General features: G+C 33.9%; 1 protein-coding gene across 4 annotated transcripts in view; it reads right to left on the reverse strand.

The window, feature by feature from the left end:
- The window catches only part of PAM (peptidylglycine alpha-amidating monooxygenase), a 71,282-nt gene that overhangs the window by 28,292 nt on the left and 28,090 nt on the right, over positions 1–14,900 (reverse strand). For all 4 annotated transcript variants that reach the window (XM_031064592.1, XM_031064593.1, XM_005430199.2 and 1 more), the window contains exons 7-15: positions 13,775–13,858; positions 7,835–7,883; positions 7,265–7,332; positions 5,614–5,694; positions 5,434–5,510; positions 5,049–5,152; positions 2,044–2,231; positions 1,324–1,389; positions 1,017–1,088 (exon numbers count right to left, since the gene is read on the reverse strand). In XM_031064592.1, coding sequence (XP_030920452.1) covers positions 1,017–1,088; positions 1,324–1,389; positions 2,044–2,231; positions 5,049–5,152; positions 5,434–5,510; positions 5,614–5,694; positions 7,265–7,332; positions 7,835–7,883; positions 13,775–13,858 — 789 coding nt within the window. The remainder of the gene's footprint in view (positions 1–1,016; positions 1,089–1,323; positions 1,390–2,043; positions 2,232–5,048; positions 5,153–5,433; positions 5,511–5,613; positions 5,695–7,264; positions 7,333–7,834; positions 7,884–13,774; positions 13,859–14,900) is intronic.

Genomic DNA, 14,900 nt, shown 5'->3' on the forward strand with positions numbered 1-14,900 from the left:
CCTGTATATGCAGACTTAGCTTCAGTTCTTTGCTTTGTACATCCTAAAAGACTGGGAAAACAGATCTCAACATCAGACTACCCAGCTACCTAGAACCACTCTGCAACTCTTGTAAGAGTCTAGAGAAAAACACACTGTAATCAGAGAGCATCAAATTGCCTTAGACTACAGAGCCATATTATTTTCTTTCTGTTGTGTACTACTTCTCTCACTATAAATCAACGGCTGGGGTCTCCGTACAAATCACAAACGGGATGGGGCTGCTGAGGAACGTGCCTTGAGCTGTTTTATTTTCCAGCATCAGTCTCATTACATGGTTATGACAGTGGGAAGATGCCACCAGCTCACATCTCAGGCAGCAGACCAAGAACTTAATGTTACAACTTACTTTATAAGTTTTTTGACCAATCACACAAAGCAAAAGCACAATGACAGTAGTTCTATCCAACCACTATAAGCACACGTACCTTTGGTTAAACAATGCCTGCTTATTTCAAATACAATACCTGCTTGTGAACCTTAAAACACAATGCTCCATTATTAAGCTTCAAACTTCTTAATATCTTGCGAGATAAACTTTTCTGCAGCTTAGGGAGTTATTCTAGACAAGTGTTAATACACAGACCATTGTTCTATTTGTCCTTGCTTTTCTACTTTTTAAATAATTTTTCTGCTGACCAATCTCATGGCTGCTGCTTAGCTCCAATCACAGTTCTGCTGTCTTTGAGGTCTGCCTTTTGCAGCTTTCCCAAAACCCTCTGATTTTGTGGATTCCCACAATTCCCCCTCTCTGTTCACCTAAAAAGAAATAATCGTGTTGTTTATTACTTGTGTTTCATAGCGTTACTATAATATTTCTGCTTATTACCTGCTTAAAGCATTTTCTTGCTTGCACTAAGCATTGCTATATCACAACACTGCGATTTAATGCTGTGAAAGTCTAGTCAGTTCAAAGGGCATAAATTATGCCTGACAATAGTTACAAGTCATTGGCATAGAAATAAATAAGTACATACCCTGATCCAAAATCTCTGCCTCTTCTTTTTTGGCCTGCTGCAGCAAATAACTTGCATCACTGCCCTTGGTTTCTAAAAAATGGATTTAGGATATGATGTTAGCCTTCGCATGTGAATGAAATTGAGTATCCCCCTACTGTGGAAAAACACCCTTTGGAAATGAACATTTGGCATTTTTATATATAAACAGCAGTAATATCGAACAACAGCACTAAAACAATCAGAAAAAAAAATATTTATATTAGAAGATAGAAGTAGAAATAAATATAGAAATAAAAAATGTACATAGAAATAAGCAAGTGCATACCCTGATCCAAAATCTCTTCTTTTTTGTCCTGCTGCAGCAAAGAACTTGTATCACTATCCTTGGTTTCTGAAAAATGGGTTTAGAGTATGATGTTAACTTCTGCATGTGAAGGGAATTAACATCCTACTGAGTACAAAACACCCTTCTGAGACAAATACGTGTATTTTCATCATAGTAGTCATACCACACATTACAACAGTACAAAAGTGAAATAAAAAACTACAACTTGTACTTGCTACACAGACACATCAGTCAGACTACCTCTGGATAATACTGTTGCTGCAATTTATATGCCTACAACTGTTCAATGTAAAAATTTGATTCCTCCCATAACACAGCAGTGGGATCTAGAAAACTAGGGCAATGTTATGATTCAATTTTGCAGGAAAGAGACAGATGATAAGACAAACATTAAGAAACTGTTAATATAAAGTTTGGCATAGAAAAAGAAGCCAGTCTTTAGGGCACACAGGCCACACAACTGTAAAAATATGTTAGAAATTGGAAGACTACATGAGAAAGAGACAGACAAAAGACTATAGCAGACATTTCCACCAAAACGAACAGCAGAATCCCATGATGCTTTATTAATTAGCAATTTGAATTTTATGCAGAACTGCATTACCTCTTAATGAAAATTTTGCATACCAACACAACACAGAGAAATACACTGGTGAGCATAAGATGGCATGAATAAAAAGGACTACAAGTGTTTTTCACCTTCATGATGTCCATGCATCATCTTCATCACATCAGACTTGACTGGAATAGGAATATTTGCTTCCTGTGGAATATTTCTGAACATTTCAGGGTTTGTGTTTTGTGTGCACGTCATGTATGAGACAGCATGCTTGGCTTCCATGTAGTACATAATGTAAAAGTTGCACATTTCATCATTGGCAGTACCCCTACACAGTACAGAAAAGATGTGGCACTTAGAAAATAATGAGCTGAATAGCTATTATTTAATTCATCCAACTTGTTTAACAGGATACTGAAATACTGCAATCAAATGTTTAGATGTCCCAAACTAAAGCATGCAATACCTGCATTGCAGTGAATATCAGAAATTTATTTTAGTTTACACTGGAGAAAAGTAGTGTGGACAAATGCAGCAGGATAAGCACAACCACATCAGCTTCAGATAAAGGCTCCACATATCTCAGAACTTCCGAGCAATTTGCTTTTGATTTCACAGAAAATTGCATTGCCTATTTAAACTGCTCTTCCTTCTAATTTGTCCAGCATATTCAACACAGTTCCCACTGTGGAATCAACTGGGCACAGGTTCTGATTAAATATGACAGAGCTGTGCCATTCATTACATTACTAAATACCTTTCTACAAATCTTGGATGAATGTAATTTGAAATTGTTGCAAATAACATACATGTTTTGTTTCAGCAACTATTTGACAAATCTTCACCCTTTCCTCATCAGGTGCATCCATTTACTGTCCAATCACACTGGTTCTAATACTGAAAGATTTATTTTTGTTACATATTAAGCTACCATAAGTATCTCTTAAAGAGAAAAGAGCACTGTCACCTTGAGAATAACTTGTTTGTAAGCTTCTGTAACAAAAACATGAGTGCAAGGGGAATGATAAAACACTAGCAAAATTCAGCTCTTTGATAAATGTTGTGAATGTACTTGAAACAGAAGTGGCTCTTCTCTACTGCTACATAATCCTGTCTCCAACAGAAAAAAAACAGCTGGCACGAGTAAGGGCTTTTTTTCTGAAAAATATTACTTTGTGAAGCAGAGAATATATGGCCTCTTTATAACTGTGGTATTATTCTTCCTCTGCTCATACAGGTTCATACCTTTTGTTTAGAGCTACAATCCTGAAAATTAGTAAGCTAGGACTTAATAGAAGTTCATATAATATAGGGGTTTACATCAAGATTTTTAATTAGCTTTCATAATTAAACCGTGAGCCTATACATTAAAAAAATACAGAGGTGTTCTATCAGCTGTTTGCAAAAGACATCAGTGCTGATTTTTCCAGCAGCATTCTGCAGCGTTCATTTATTCACTATAGCAACAATAACAACACAAGCCAAAGGGGAGAAAGGGAAACATGGGAGAGGAGACTTGTTTCAAAAGGAGAACTGGTTATTTTTCCATGCACTGGAAGTTTGGCATCCCTTGGACACTACAAAACTGGGCAAGCTCTGCTTAAGCTTTTAGAAAGCATTAACTTCACTGTTGGACCTCCAATATCCATCACTGTGATTGCTTCCTCTTTAAAACTCCAGTAGAAAATAGGATGTGGAAATTACACAAACCTGACATGCTACTGTGTCTAAGCATTTGTAGTAGTTTAATTTCAGGAGGCAGTTAAGTACTGCCCCTCACTGCCTCCACTCCTGCCCTCGTCAGAGCGGGACAAAGCAAAACTTGTGGTAAAATATAATAATACTAAATATTAAATATTAATAAATAAATAATAGTAATACTAAAAGTAATAATGATAATACTAATAAGCAATATGGCAGGATTCATACCATATACATTAATAAATTATAGTGCAAACAAATAATAGTAAATATAGTAAAACAATAATTATAACAATTACTGTAATGAAAAGGACAGAGAGAGAGTTTCCCCACTGAAAGCATACTAATACATTGAAAGAAAATACCATAATTTTCCTAAGACTGTTTCTTAAACTGTAAGGATTATTCAACAAATAAGAACTACTCTGAGGAAAGTTACAGAAACATGACAGAAACGTTTTGAACTTGTGAAAAAAGGTCAGCAGTTAAATTAAGGTTTTATGTTTTTAGTGTCATGATATCTGTATAAACCTCTTCTCAACTCATTTTTTCCAACTGCTACATATCACTACCTTAACTGCCCACTGGAAGATGAAAAATCCATGTTGAATCCTTAACCCTCCACTGAGATGCAATCTTAGGGTGCTCAATGCACAAAAATCTCTTTCCTTGGAGTGCTGCAGCACACACTCCCAGAATGGAGAGATTTCCACAGGTTATTTTTGTTTCTCTACATATGCATTGAATTATAGTTCAAAGAACCACAGCCAGCCAAGAGAGTATTAATATTATATGTATTTTTACAGATGTGTTTGTCCACTTGATCTTACAGGGCTGTGTCTGTCACCTGCAGCTGAGTCACATCAGTGACTAACACAGTTCAGATTTTCCTATTTTGTATTATTAGTAATCTCTGGTTGGAGTGTTTTTCATAAAAGCCTTTACATTTTTATACTCAAAAAAGGTAATGTCAGTATTGGTCCAGATTTTTTAACACTAGATTTTGCAATAGGTCAAAATATCAGAATTTTATAAGCTTATATACATTTTCATTTTGAAATAGTGTAGAGAATTGTGAAGTTTTATTATTTCACCATGAACAGTTAATATTGTCACCTGATTAAAAAAAAAATATTTTCTAGAATTGATATTCTGAATCCTTCTCTAAGAACAGATCAGCCCAACATCTGACTAAGTTGTTTGGCAGTACAGCTTCACTTCAGGAGTGTTCTGAAGACTTCAGCAAAGCAAATATTCACATAAGCAACGTCAATGAACATTCTGTGGAGTTAAATCTTAAATAGATCAGACAGCATAACAAAACTTTCTGGCAGAAACTGTTTCTTAGAATTACCTTGGAAGAAGACATGAAACAAACATTTCTACATATAACCAACACCCTGGCAAAACAGGTTCTGAAATGAAGCAAATAGATAAAATTTACCCTATATGCGTTTCTGTAGTTCTGCCTTCCCCACTGAACACACATCTGGCTGCTAGGATATCATCATAGCTAACGTCTACCGGATATTTCACAGGGTAGAATGCCTGGAAAAGAGGATGATTCACCACAATCAGTAAAAGTACTTCATGTTCTCTCTGTTAATAGACACTGATGAGAAGGATGGTGCTAATATCTGAAATGACTTTTGCATCATAATCTAATTGTGTTAATACTTGGCAATATTCACTTCCAGGAGCAGAACAGCACATAACCACTGGAAACACCATAATGCAAATCTGTGGACATGTGATTTCCACTTCAGTTTCTCAGTTTGAAACAAAGATACTTAAAATTTACATTCAGAACTAAAAAGAACCCAACCAACCTGTGGTAGTTGTGGACTCTGCCTACCAATCAATGTCCATTGACCATTTCTCACTCTGTATCCACTCACTACTTTACCTATAAGATATCAATATACGTGAGAAGTGAGATATACTTAAAAAATATGTTGCAAGGTCAGCATTTTTCTGTTTGGCATTTGATATTCCTATGTTACTCTTACCTAGTCTGTGTGTGTGAACTCTGTAGGCAAAAAGGTGCATTGGAGACCTTTTGTAATGGCAGGCAATGTCTGCATCAACCACTGTGAAAATACGACAGCAATAAACAATGACAAACAGATCATTTATCAAACACAGAAAAGTTGCATTACTGTATTTCATTCAGCATGGTTTACAAAAAGCATGTGTACAATGGACAACAGATAATTTCAAAAGATAATAGATAGTATCTTATATTTCTGCAGTGTCCATCTCAAGATATCTGCAAAGCAAAACTAATAAAATATAGTCCAGGTTACTTGAAAATTACTTAATCTGCTGATATATATATAAAATCTTTCTAGCTAAAAGCCAGAAGAACTTCTTTCAGTCTACACTACCACTATTTAACAAAATAAAGTAATACATTTACTTACAGACTATGTTGAGGGTTGTTTAAAATAAATATAGCTATGGTAAATAATCTCATCTGGGGAAAATTAAAATAAACTGATATAATTCTAAACTGATACAATTTACAATGAAGTCTTGATTATAAAGGCCCAGACCTAATTTAGATTTAGACAAGAGATTTTGTCACAGAAGGGGTGTACAATGTTTACAGGGTAGTTCTTGTGTTAGGTACAGAAACAGTAATTAAGGAAGAGTCTACAGAAAAATCCTGATGCCTTTCTGAGAGATAACACCACACTTCCTGCTTTAACAAATTTCCTACTCCACTTAAGAGCTGTAAATTTGATTGAACATGAGAAGGAAGTTACCAGCAACTACAGAACTGTTTGTTTGCCCTTCTCCCTCACCTTTCCAGTTGAAAAATTAAATTCCTACACTGATCAAATATTCTTGGTGATAGTGGAAGATTAATTTCGTGGGTCTTCATATTGGAGAGCAAAATATTTTTAATTTCAGTTCAAATTTAAAAATGTTTCAAGTTGCTGAATTCACTAAACAGTTGGAGTCAGCTGAGCATTTGACCACCTCATAGTATTTTAGGCAGCTAACTGTGGATGGAACAAATGGTGCTCTGCATCCAACTTCCTTAAAGCAGTACATCCCATGCTAGCCAAAGAAAGGAGCTGGGGAGCTTCCAAGCTGAGGTTTAGATAAAATTCAGGATTCTGAACAGAAACAGTCTGGAAACCATTTATTACAGTTTTGGGGTTTTTTTTTAGCATTTTGAGTTTTAACCAACTAGGACCTTTACTCCCAACATCGGAACAAAAATCTTAAATAGCAGCTCCTTACTGGTAGAAATTAATTTTTTAAAACTGAATTCTTAGTAGAATCACGAAAGTCATGAATGACATATGAAGAAGAGTCCAAAGCAGTTTATGGCTTTTTAGAGGGGAGAGCAAGAATTAAAAAAGAGGTAGGGCATTTTTTATAAAATATAAGATGAAAATAAATTAAAGAAATACTCATTATTATTTGTGTGCATTGTGTTCATACAGTATTGACTGTCTTTACTGATGTAGTAATTGGCAAACAGAATATAATCTAAAACATAACTATTCTTTTCTTCATTTGTTCAAACAGTCAAATAAATAATTTGTCTGTCTACATATCAGCAAGCCTCTGTCAAATTTTCTTCCACAATAAGCAACAATAATAAATCAGATGTTGAAATCATCACTTTGTAAAATGATAACTCACCTTTCTTGCCTGGTGGTATGACCGTGTTCACAGACATCAAAAGATACATTCCTGCAATCAAGGGTTGCCTGCAATGGAAAATCCAAGCTCTGACTGGATTTATGTTTTACAGAGGACTGATAAACAAGTCCTCTGTAAAATATAACTGCAAGTGACTTGATATCCAATACCATTTGATACCACTAATTTCTAAACTTTGGATTACATCTGAAACAGGTCTCCTAAAAATGAAGCTGTTTCAAAGCAGTTTCCCTCTCCTTCTCTTGTTTGCTACCATTTCTAAAGCATTTTCTGCAAAGTATGTGGAATAGGACAAAGCTATCATCTGCATAATTGCTGTTCTCATCCCAGATTTCTAAATATGAAACTCTTAAACTGTATTAACCCAGTACTCATAGCACAGCTGTGTCAAGTTTCTTAGCAGAAATGAAATTTTTTGCCAACAAATGACATGACTTCATAATTCTTAATATTGTGAAGTATGTATTATTTTTATTTCAAATGTTTTCAATGGATTCCACAATTTCTACTGCAATAAAAAAACAGGTAAGCATTTTTAAAAATACTCACTTTTGATGTGTCAGATGTAAAGTTACACCAGAGCAGTCCTTGTGTTTATCTGTACAAATAGTGAAAGTTTCATCAATAGCAATTGAATCCCTGCAAATTACTACATATTAACAAGATTTTTCTGCTGTGTAAAAAATAACACAAAACATTACAAGTTTTAATCTTACTGTGTGCAGTACAATTGTTATACTGTGGAAATACTATTGAAATTTGCACAAACCTGATCATCTCACTTGTAGAAATCCTAATACAAAGAAAAACTTTGGTGGATGAAAACTACTGTACTAGAAAATTTAGATCTTTATGAAGCAGCATCTGGGAAATGAAACAGTATCATGTTTACACTAGTAGTAAAAGTAGTTTTGTTTCAAACAAATTATATTTTGATCAAAGTTAAAAAAATGAAAGGTTTGTGAAAAGCAATAATTTTAGACATTAATAATGCAGCTGCCAGAAACCCTTGTCACGAAAGTCAGCAGGTGAACCTGATATACCAATACAGACAGCAATTCTACTTAAAATTGTATATCCTAGAAGGTGAGAAAAAATAGCTACTTCATTTGTCAGTGCACTGTATCATCATTAGCTGATACATTTGGCATTTTTATTTATAGACCCAGTCATCTTGACAATTACTAAATTATAGTTGGCCATCTGGAAGTTCAATCTTTGCTCCTTTTTAAGCAAGTTTCTTTTTCTAATGTTTATACAGTAATAGCTGTAGTTAAAAGATGGATCTAACTCCAAAGTAAGTAAACAGAGCATTCTGAAAAAATATTATACAACAGTATATGTTTCAGATAAGAAAGAGATCAGAGTATCTATAGTAACAAGCAGCAATTTCTGAGAGTTTTTCTTCCCATAAATAGCCAGATTCCAAACCGAAAAAGTAGTGCATTTGAACAGAAAAAAGGATAAAAGTGGGACAAAGTGGGACAACACATGGAAACTTGACAGAAAACTTGAAACTTGACTTAAAACCTGTCAGTTCAGTTTTTCACTCATTAGCTCTTTCAGTCACCCTACATGTCACTAATAAAGGATAATACTCAGTTTGCTTTTCACCATCACTGATAGTAGAATTTACAAGAATTTGTTTTCACTATGTTCACAAAGTAGATCTGTAAATTAATGTATGTGTTATTTGAAATAGCTCCTAACACAATTTCACCATGTTCCCATAATGCTCATTATCACAGCTTCTACAAATTCTTAGTTACTCCAGCTCTGTGCACCCCAAAAAACACTTTTGGATTTAAAAATCTGAATCACTATACCACAGTTAAACCTTTACAAATAGCAACAAAAAATCTAAGTCTTCATTGTACAGAGAAAAGAAAAATAACAGTAGCTCTTTCATCAAGATTACTTACGAGAATCAAGACTACCAAATCAAGAATGCAAAAGTGCCAAAAAGACTAAATTATTAGGACAAAAGAAGGGGAATGGTAAGAAAACATTCAAGAGAAAGAGAAACTAAACTCCTTTTCAATGATTTTAGAAAAAGTTCAATATATGTGTATACTGCAGGCAGCTTCCCTGCAGGCAGCTTCACTTACAACCACAATAATTGCCTCAGTGTTTGCTACAAAGGTCTTTTAAAGTCTCTTCTGCCCCACTCTCCTCATTTTAAACTAATTTTTTCTTATTTATGTAGCACAGGTGATGCTCCAGAACTCAGTTTTTATAAGTTTAATATTGTTAGAACTCTGCACTACATGAATTTCAATGGAAATTGGAAAATGCTTGCTTCCTCTTGGAACATTATTACTTAAAGTAATAATATTTAAAATTTTAAAATGCAATCAGTCATTTTGTGTCTCTCAGTTTTGGAACTTTAATTGAAAACATCACCATTCTATCTTTCGAAAACAGCTCAAAATTATTCCCAACCCATCAAACTCATTTCATATTTGAAAAATTTAGCGCTTACTAGGTCATAGTCATAAAAGTAGCACATAGGAGGAGGGGGCAAAAATGCTCAAATATTATTTCTGTTTGGCAATATTAAAGTATTTTGACACAATCTGAATTTTCAGAACATGGAAAAAATGCTGACTGCATTTTCATCTAAAAAGAGCAATTTCAAAATGAACTGAAGATAGTTGGAAAGTTGCTACTAATAATTACAATTGTTATATATAAGGCAATCATCTAAATCAGTATCAGGAGAAGCACAAATGAACTTCAAGATCATTCATAAAGTATTTGATCTGCAGCTCTGTGTTAAGAATAAAATAATGGATGGATACATTAGTCTAAAACTTTCAGGAATTCCTACAGTGCTTTATAATTCTGTTTTAGTTATATTTAGCCACAACTGAACTAAACGGTTTTCTAACTACAGAGAGATGCTGGAACTGATGTTTCCCTGCTTCTTCCTCCTTCAATTCACCTCTTTGAAACACTCAGAGCTTTGAACACTTCACTGAATAATGCTGACAAGTTGTGCTCTGCTTTTTGTGTTCTGTGCAAGTATAACACAATCATAGTAAATATTCCCTGCCTTTATTTACCCATGTCAAACAAAGCCAATGGCGCATGTTACACTGGCTTCAGATTTTAAGGATATAATTTTTAAAAATTGTGCGTGACAACATTGCAACGATCATTCAAAGTTTAACTGCCAATAAATGTTTAAATGTTTTCTAGGAGAAATATCTCAAATACTAGAAATACTCAACAGTTTTTCAAATTAAATACTCACACCTGATGCGAAGGCAAATTATGCTAAAGAGAAAGACTTTCCTTCTATAAGCTGATTTTGCTAAGACTTCTGAAGCAAGCCTGACAGGCTTTCTGCTAGACTGTCTATCCAGATCTACAGTCCTGAACTCTTCAATTACAGGCATGATAATCTGCCACAGACATTGAGACTTCTAGGACTTCCTAGATACTTAAAATTTTATGGCTTTTTAACTCATAAAACACTCTTCAAAACCTACTTTCTTTGCACTCTGAGTATGGGGATTAACAATTACTAAGCACTCTGATCAAACTATTTATTCAACTTCACTGCTCTGTTTCTAGTATTTCATAGGAATAGTATAGCACTCATTCATGGTGACTAGAATACTTACAAGCTCCCACTGCAACAGAGTGGCACCTTTTATGAAGCTCCAAACCCCTTGTTATTTCAAAGCCAGCCCTTGATTTGTACCAGAATCTCCACATTCTGTCTCAGAATTAGCTTTGCTTCATTAAAGGTTAAGAAGTACCCCAAAGGTGAGCACAGCTTCTGAGCAAGGCGATTTCAAAGCTAATGCCCATGGGGAAGTAACTTTGTTCAAGTTATATTTATTGAGCAAAGACATGGAGCACAAGACATGAACTTGAGGTACTAGTAAAGAATGAGACAAATAATGCTGCATTTAATATTGGTATCTAATATTGGATACATAAAACTACCTTTTTTTTTTTTAAGTCAAGGTGCTTGTACTTGCTGATCTGTCCACTCATTCAGTATCAATTCAGTAAAATTTATTTTTAAAAGTCTAGTATGAAATCTGGAATGAAACTGTACCTTTACTCAACTTGTGAAAAACAAAATACAAACACAGACTCCCCAGTGACATTTTCACAATTTACTTTCCAGACAGAAAGGAGACAATTGTTGATCCTGGTTCAATACAAATTTTTTAACAGATGAAGACCTCATAAAGGTCACAGATGACTGATTTCCTAAAGGATATACAAATATACCATAGCCATGAATCTCTGTGAATATGAAAAGCTAATTTTATTCAAGACACTGGCTTATTCAAGAGAATGTCAAAGAGCAGAACACCAAATCTAATGTTCAGAATAATATTCAGAGTAATGTTCAAATGACAATATACAACTCACAATCTCATGAGGAAACAGATCTTTAAGACATCTACTGGCTTGGTGGCCAAAAGTAATTACTCTCCCAACCAAAAAAACCAAACCCTAAGACAACACTAAGAACTCTACACCCCACTGAGAAATTATATGTTATTATGTGCAATGTGGGTAACATAATTCTTGCAGAGCGTGATAGCAGGGAGAAATAAATCTACTCTGAGTGAAAAGCTGGGGGTTAAAAGAAGAAGCTGAGAATGCAAGAATGCATTGTTTGTTGTGCAAAAAAAGAGAGAGAACAAGAAAGGAAACGAAAAAACAGCCAAAGCTGAACAAAGGTGAAAGACTTCCTCATAAATTTCCTCCAAACATATTGACAAAAAATTATAAATTGCTTCAAACAATGCAACAGATGCACACATACAAAATGACAGAATGTGAAAACCTTCCATTTCAGAATAGCTAAAAGACCTTATCATTGATAACTTCTAAACACTTTGATTCTTGGGGATAAGAATTATATTCTTACATGTGCTGGAAAGGACGAAGATAATAATATGGCAGATTAGAAACAACATTAGTCTTTGTTACATTAAGGGAGGGGAGAAAAAAATCCAACATTCTAGGCATTAGAAAAAAAAAATATTTTTTAAAAATTCAGATTCAAAGGTGCTTACATAGAATAATAAAATAAGACCAGGATTACAACTGCACTGCATATCCTTACAGCCCAATTTCAAAGCTGACTGGGTCCCTTTACAGACCTAAAAATGGGTAGATTTACTTTAATTTGAATCTGAACTCAAAACACTTATGACTATATAAAAAGGCAGACAAATTTCTGACAGTTTTTTACTTGTTTACTTGTATCCACTATAAGGCATAACTCCACAACAATTTTTGCTTTTACAATACAGAAAGTAAAAAAAATTAAATAGAGAAATCAATATTTTTCTAAGATGGCTCTTCACACATTTTTTGTAAAATATATTTTTGGTTCTCCAGACTAAACTTTAATCTGTTTCCTTTAGACAAGGTACAATAAGTTCTGTTTTGTTATCTGAGAGTAAAGTGCTTATCTAAATATGAATTCTTAGCTCAGGATTATAGGTAAGAAGGGATGGAAAGCAGAATTATTCTGATCTAACAAAATGTCCTAAACCTTCATAGTAGAGTTCAAAGATATTTCATGCATAATTTTCAACTAGTTTCACAAGTGTTATTAAATTTCAGGAATAACCTGAAGGGATTTTTCTGGTAATTAGATGTCTGTTGATAACGACAGGCATAAGAATAGAGTCAAGTCATAAGAATACAGTCACTGAAGACTGTATGTAAGTCCATGCAGTTGTTGCAATTCAGAAGAGAGGATAAATGATGAAAGATGCTCAGTTAACTTTGTTATGCTTTCAGTAGTACATCAAGGATTCCAAAGCATCGTTCAGAGTTTACTATTCCGACTTACAAGTAATTACAAATAAAAAATATTTGACTTTATGTAGCAGTTATTTATGTATTAGCACCCAATTTTCCTATCAGTTTTGGAGGGAAAAAATGCTGTAGACAAAATCATCAACTCTCATGTTCAAGTCTTCTAAAAAGAATATTTTAATTTCATTAACCAGGTATTAAATTAATTAATTTATTCTGTCCAGCAAAGGGCCACAAAGATTATGAAGGAATTGGAGCATCTCTCCTGTGATTTTTTCCAAACCCAAATACTGTGACTGATTGGCTAGTGAATATCATCTACTAGCAATCTACTCAAGTAAGATGACAGGTTAACTGTGTTCATACCTGTTTGTTTCAATTCCATTAAACAAAACACTGAATTATATATGGAAACCCCAAGTTTCTCCCTAAATGTAAAATTATTAGCTGCTTTTTGATTACTTTAAGTCATGTGCTCCAAAGTTTTTGAAGAAAAAAATAGTGTTCACCTTTCAAATATTTATAGAGATAAATTAAGTTTATGAAGTCAAGTTAATATAAAAACTGTATTCCAAATATGCCCACTGATCTTTGCAAATGGCACTAACAGAAAAATTATTTTCTACAGGTAAATATTTTGATGATGTAGGTGACACAACTTACAGAGTAGATTTCCAAAATGCATACCTCTAAATGCACTAACATCTCCATAATGTACCTGGAGAACAAAGTATCTGCTACCCGTTTCTCCTCCAACTCTGAATCCAACACCTAAGAGAAGGAAAATGTATTGTTTTCAGAAAAAATAAAATGTAAGATTATTCACCATCACTGACAGTATAAAAAAATACAAATCACTTTACTGGCTAAGAGTGAAAGGGGTAGAAAATTTCAGACATCACTGAAGAAAACTTTGTCCTGAAACCCGGGAAAACCACCACCACACTGATTCCAAACAGACTATGAAGCTAGGACCATAACTTAATTATGAATAAGTAGCTGTTTTATGCAGAGAACTCTCTCAATTAAAGAACATGAATATAGATTTTTTTAAAAATCCAAAATAAAAATGAAGTCTTACTATCCATGTAGGATTTCGTGGACCTTTCATTTATTTCTCATACAACCTCTGCATGATATAAACCAATTAACACTAACTTAGTAAGAAGACATTGAGAATGAGAAGAGAAAAAGGTCTGCAGTAAAATATTTTTAGATTTCAATTAATATTATATGCAGAAAAAAATCTTGAGGAAATTATGCACCTATGTTATTTCATGAGAGAAGCAAGTACAGGCACAAAACACAACAGAGAAGCTTGAAATAATCTGAAATAATGAAATTGCAAATCATCACCATCACGAAAAGGGATTTCTCTAAACCAATTCTACAATGAACATTTTTCAAAATAACCAGAAAAACAATTTCTTTGTATTTGGTCACAGTAAAATGCAAAGACACCTTACAAATGGGACTGCAGCCTCTCTGTGCACAAATGAGGAATCTTTATGAATACTCTCTACAAACCTTGTATTTTTGCACAGCTTACCAACAAGAAAAGTATCAATAGCCAGGGTTTAAAAGCAAAACTTCTACATAATCTTTTAAGTACAAAACATCTATAGAATCCTCTATGTAACAATGTTTTTTAAACTTGACACTCTGATAACCAAATCAAGTAACATTCATGTTGGCAAGTGTGCAAATGGATCGTTAAAAAAAGCATTTTCATGATACTGCCCCTGGCTATGAAAATGGGAAGTAAACTATGAAAGAAAAAAATACTTAGAATTCAAGATACTTTCAGATCAAG

Source organism: Geospiza fortis, unplaced genomic scaffold, assembly GCF_000277835.1.
Source record: "Geospiza fortis unplaced genomic scaffold, GeoFor_1.0 scaffold249, whole genome shotgun sequence".
Lineage (NCBI taxonomy): Eukaryota > Metazoa > Chordata > Aves > Passeriformes > Thraupidae > Geospiza > Geospiza fortis.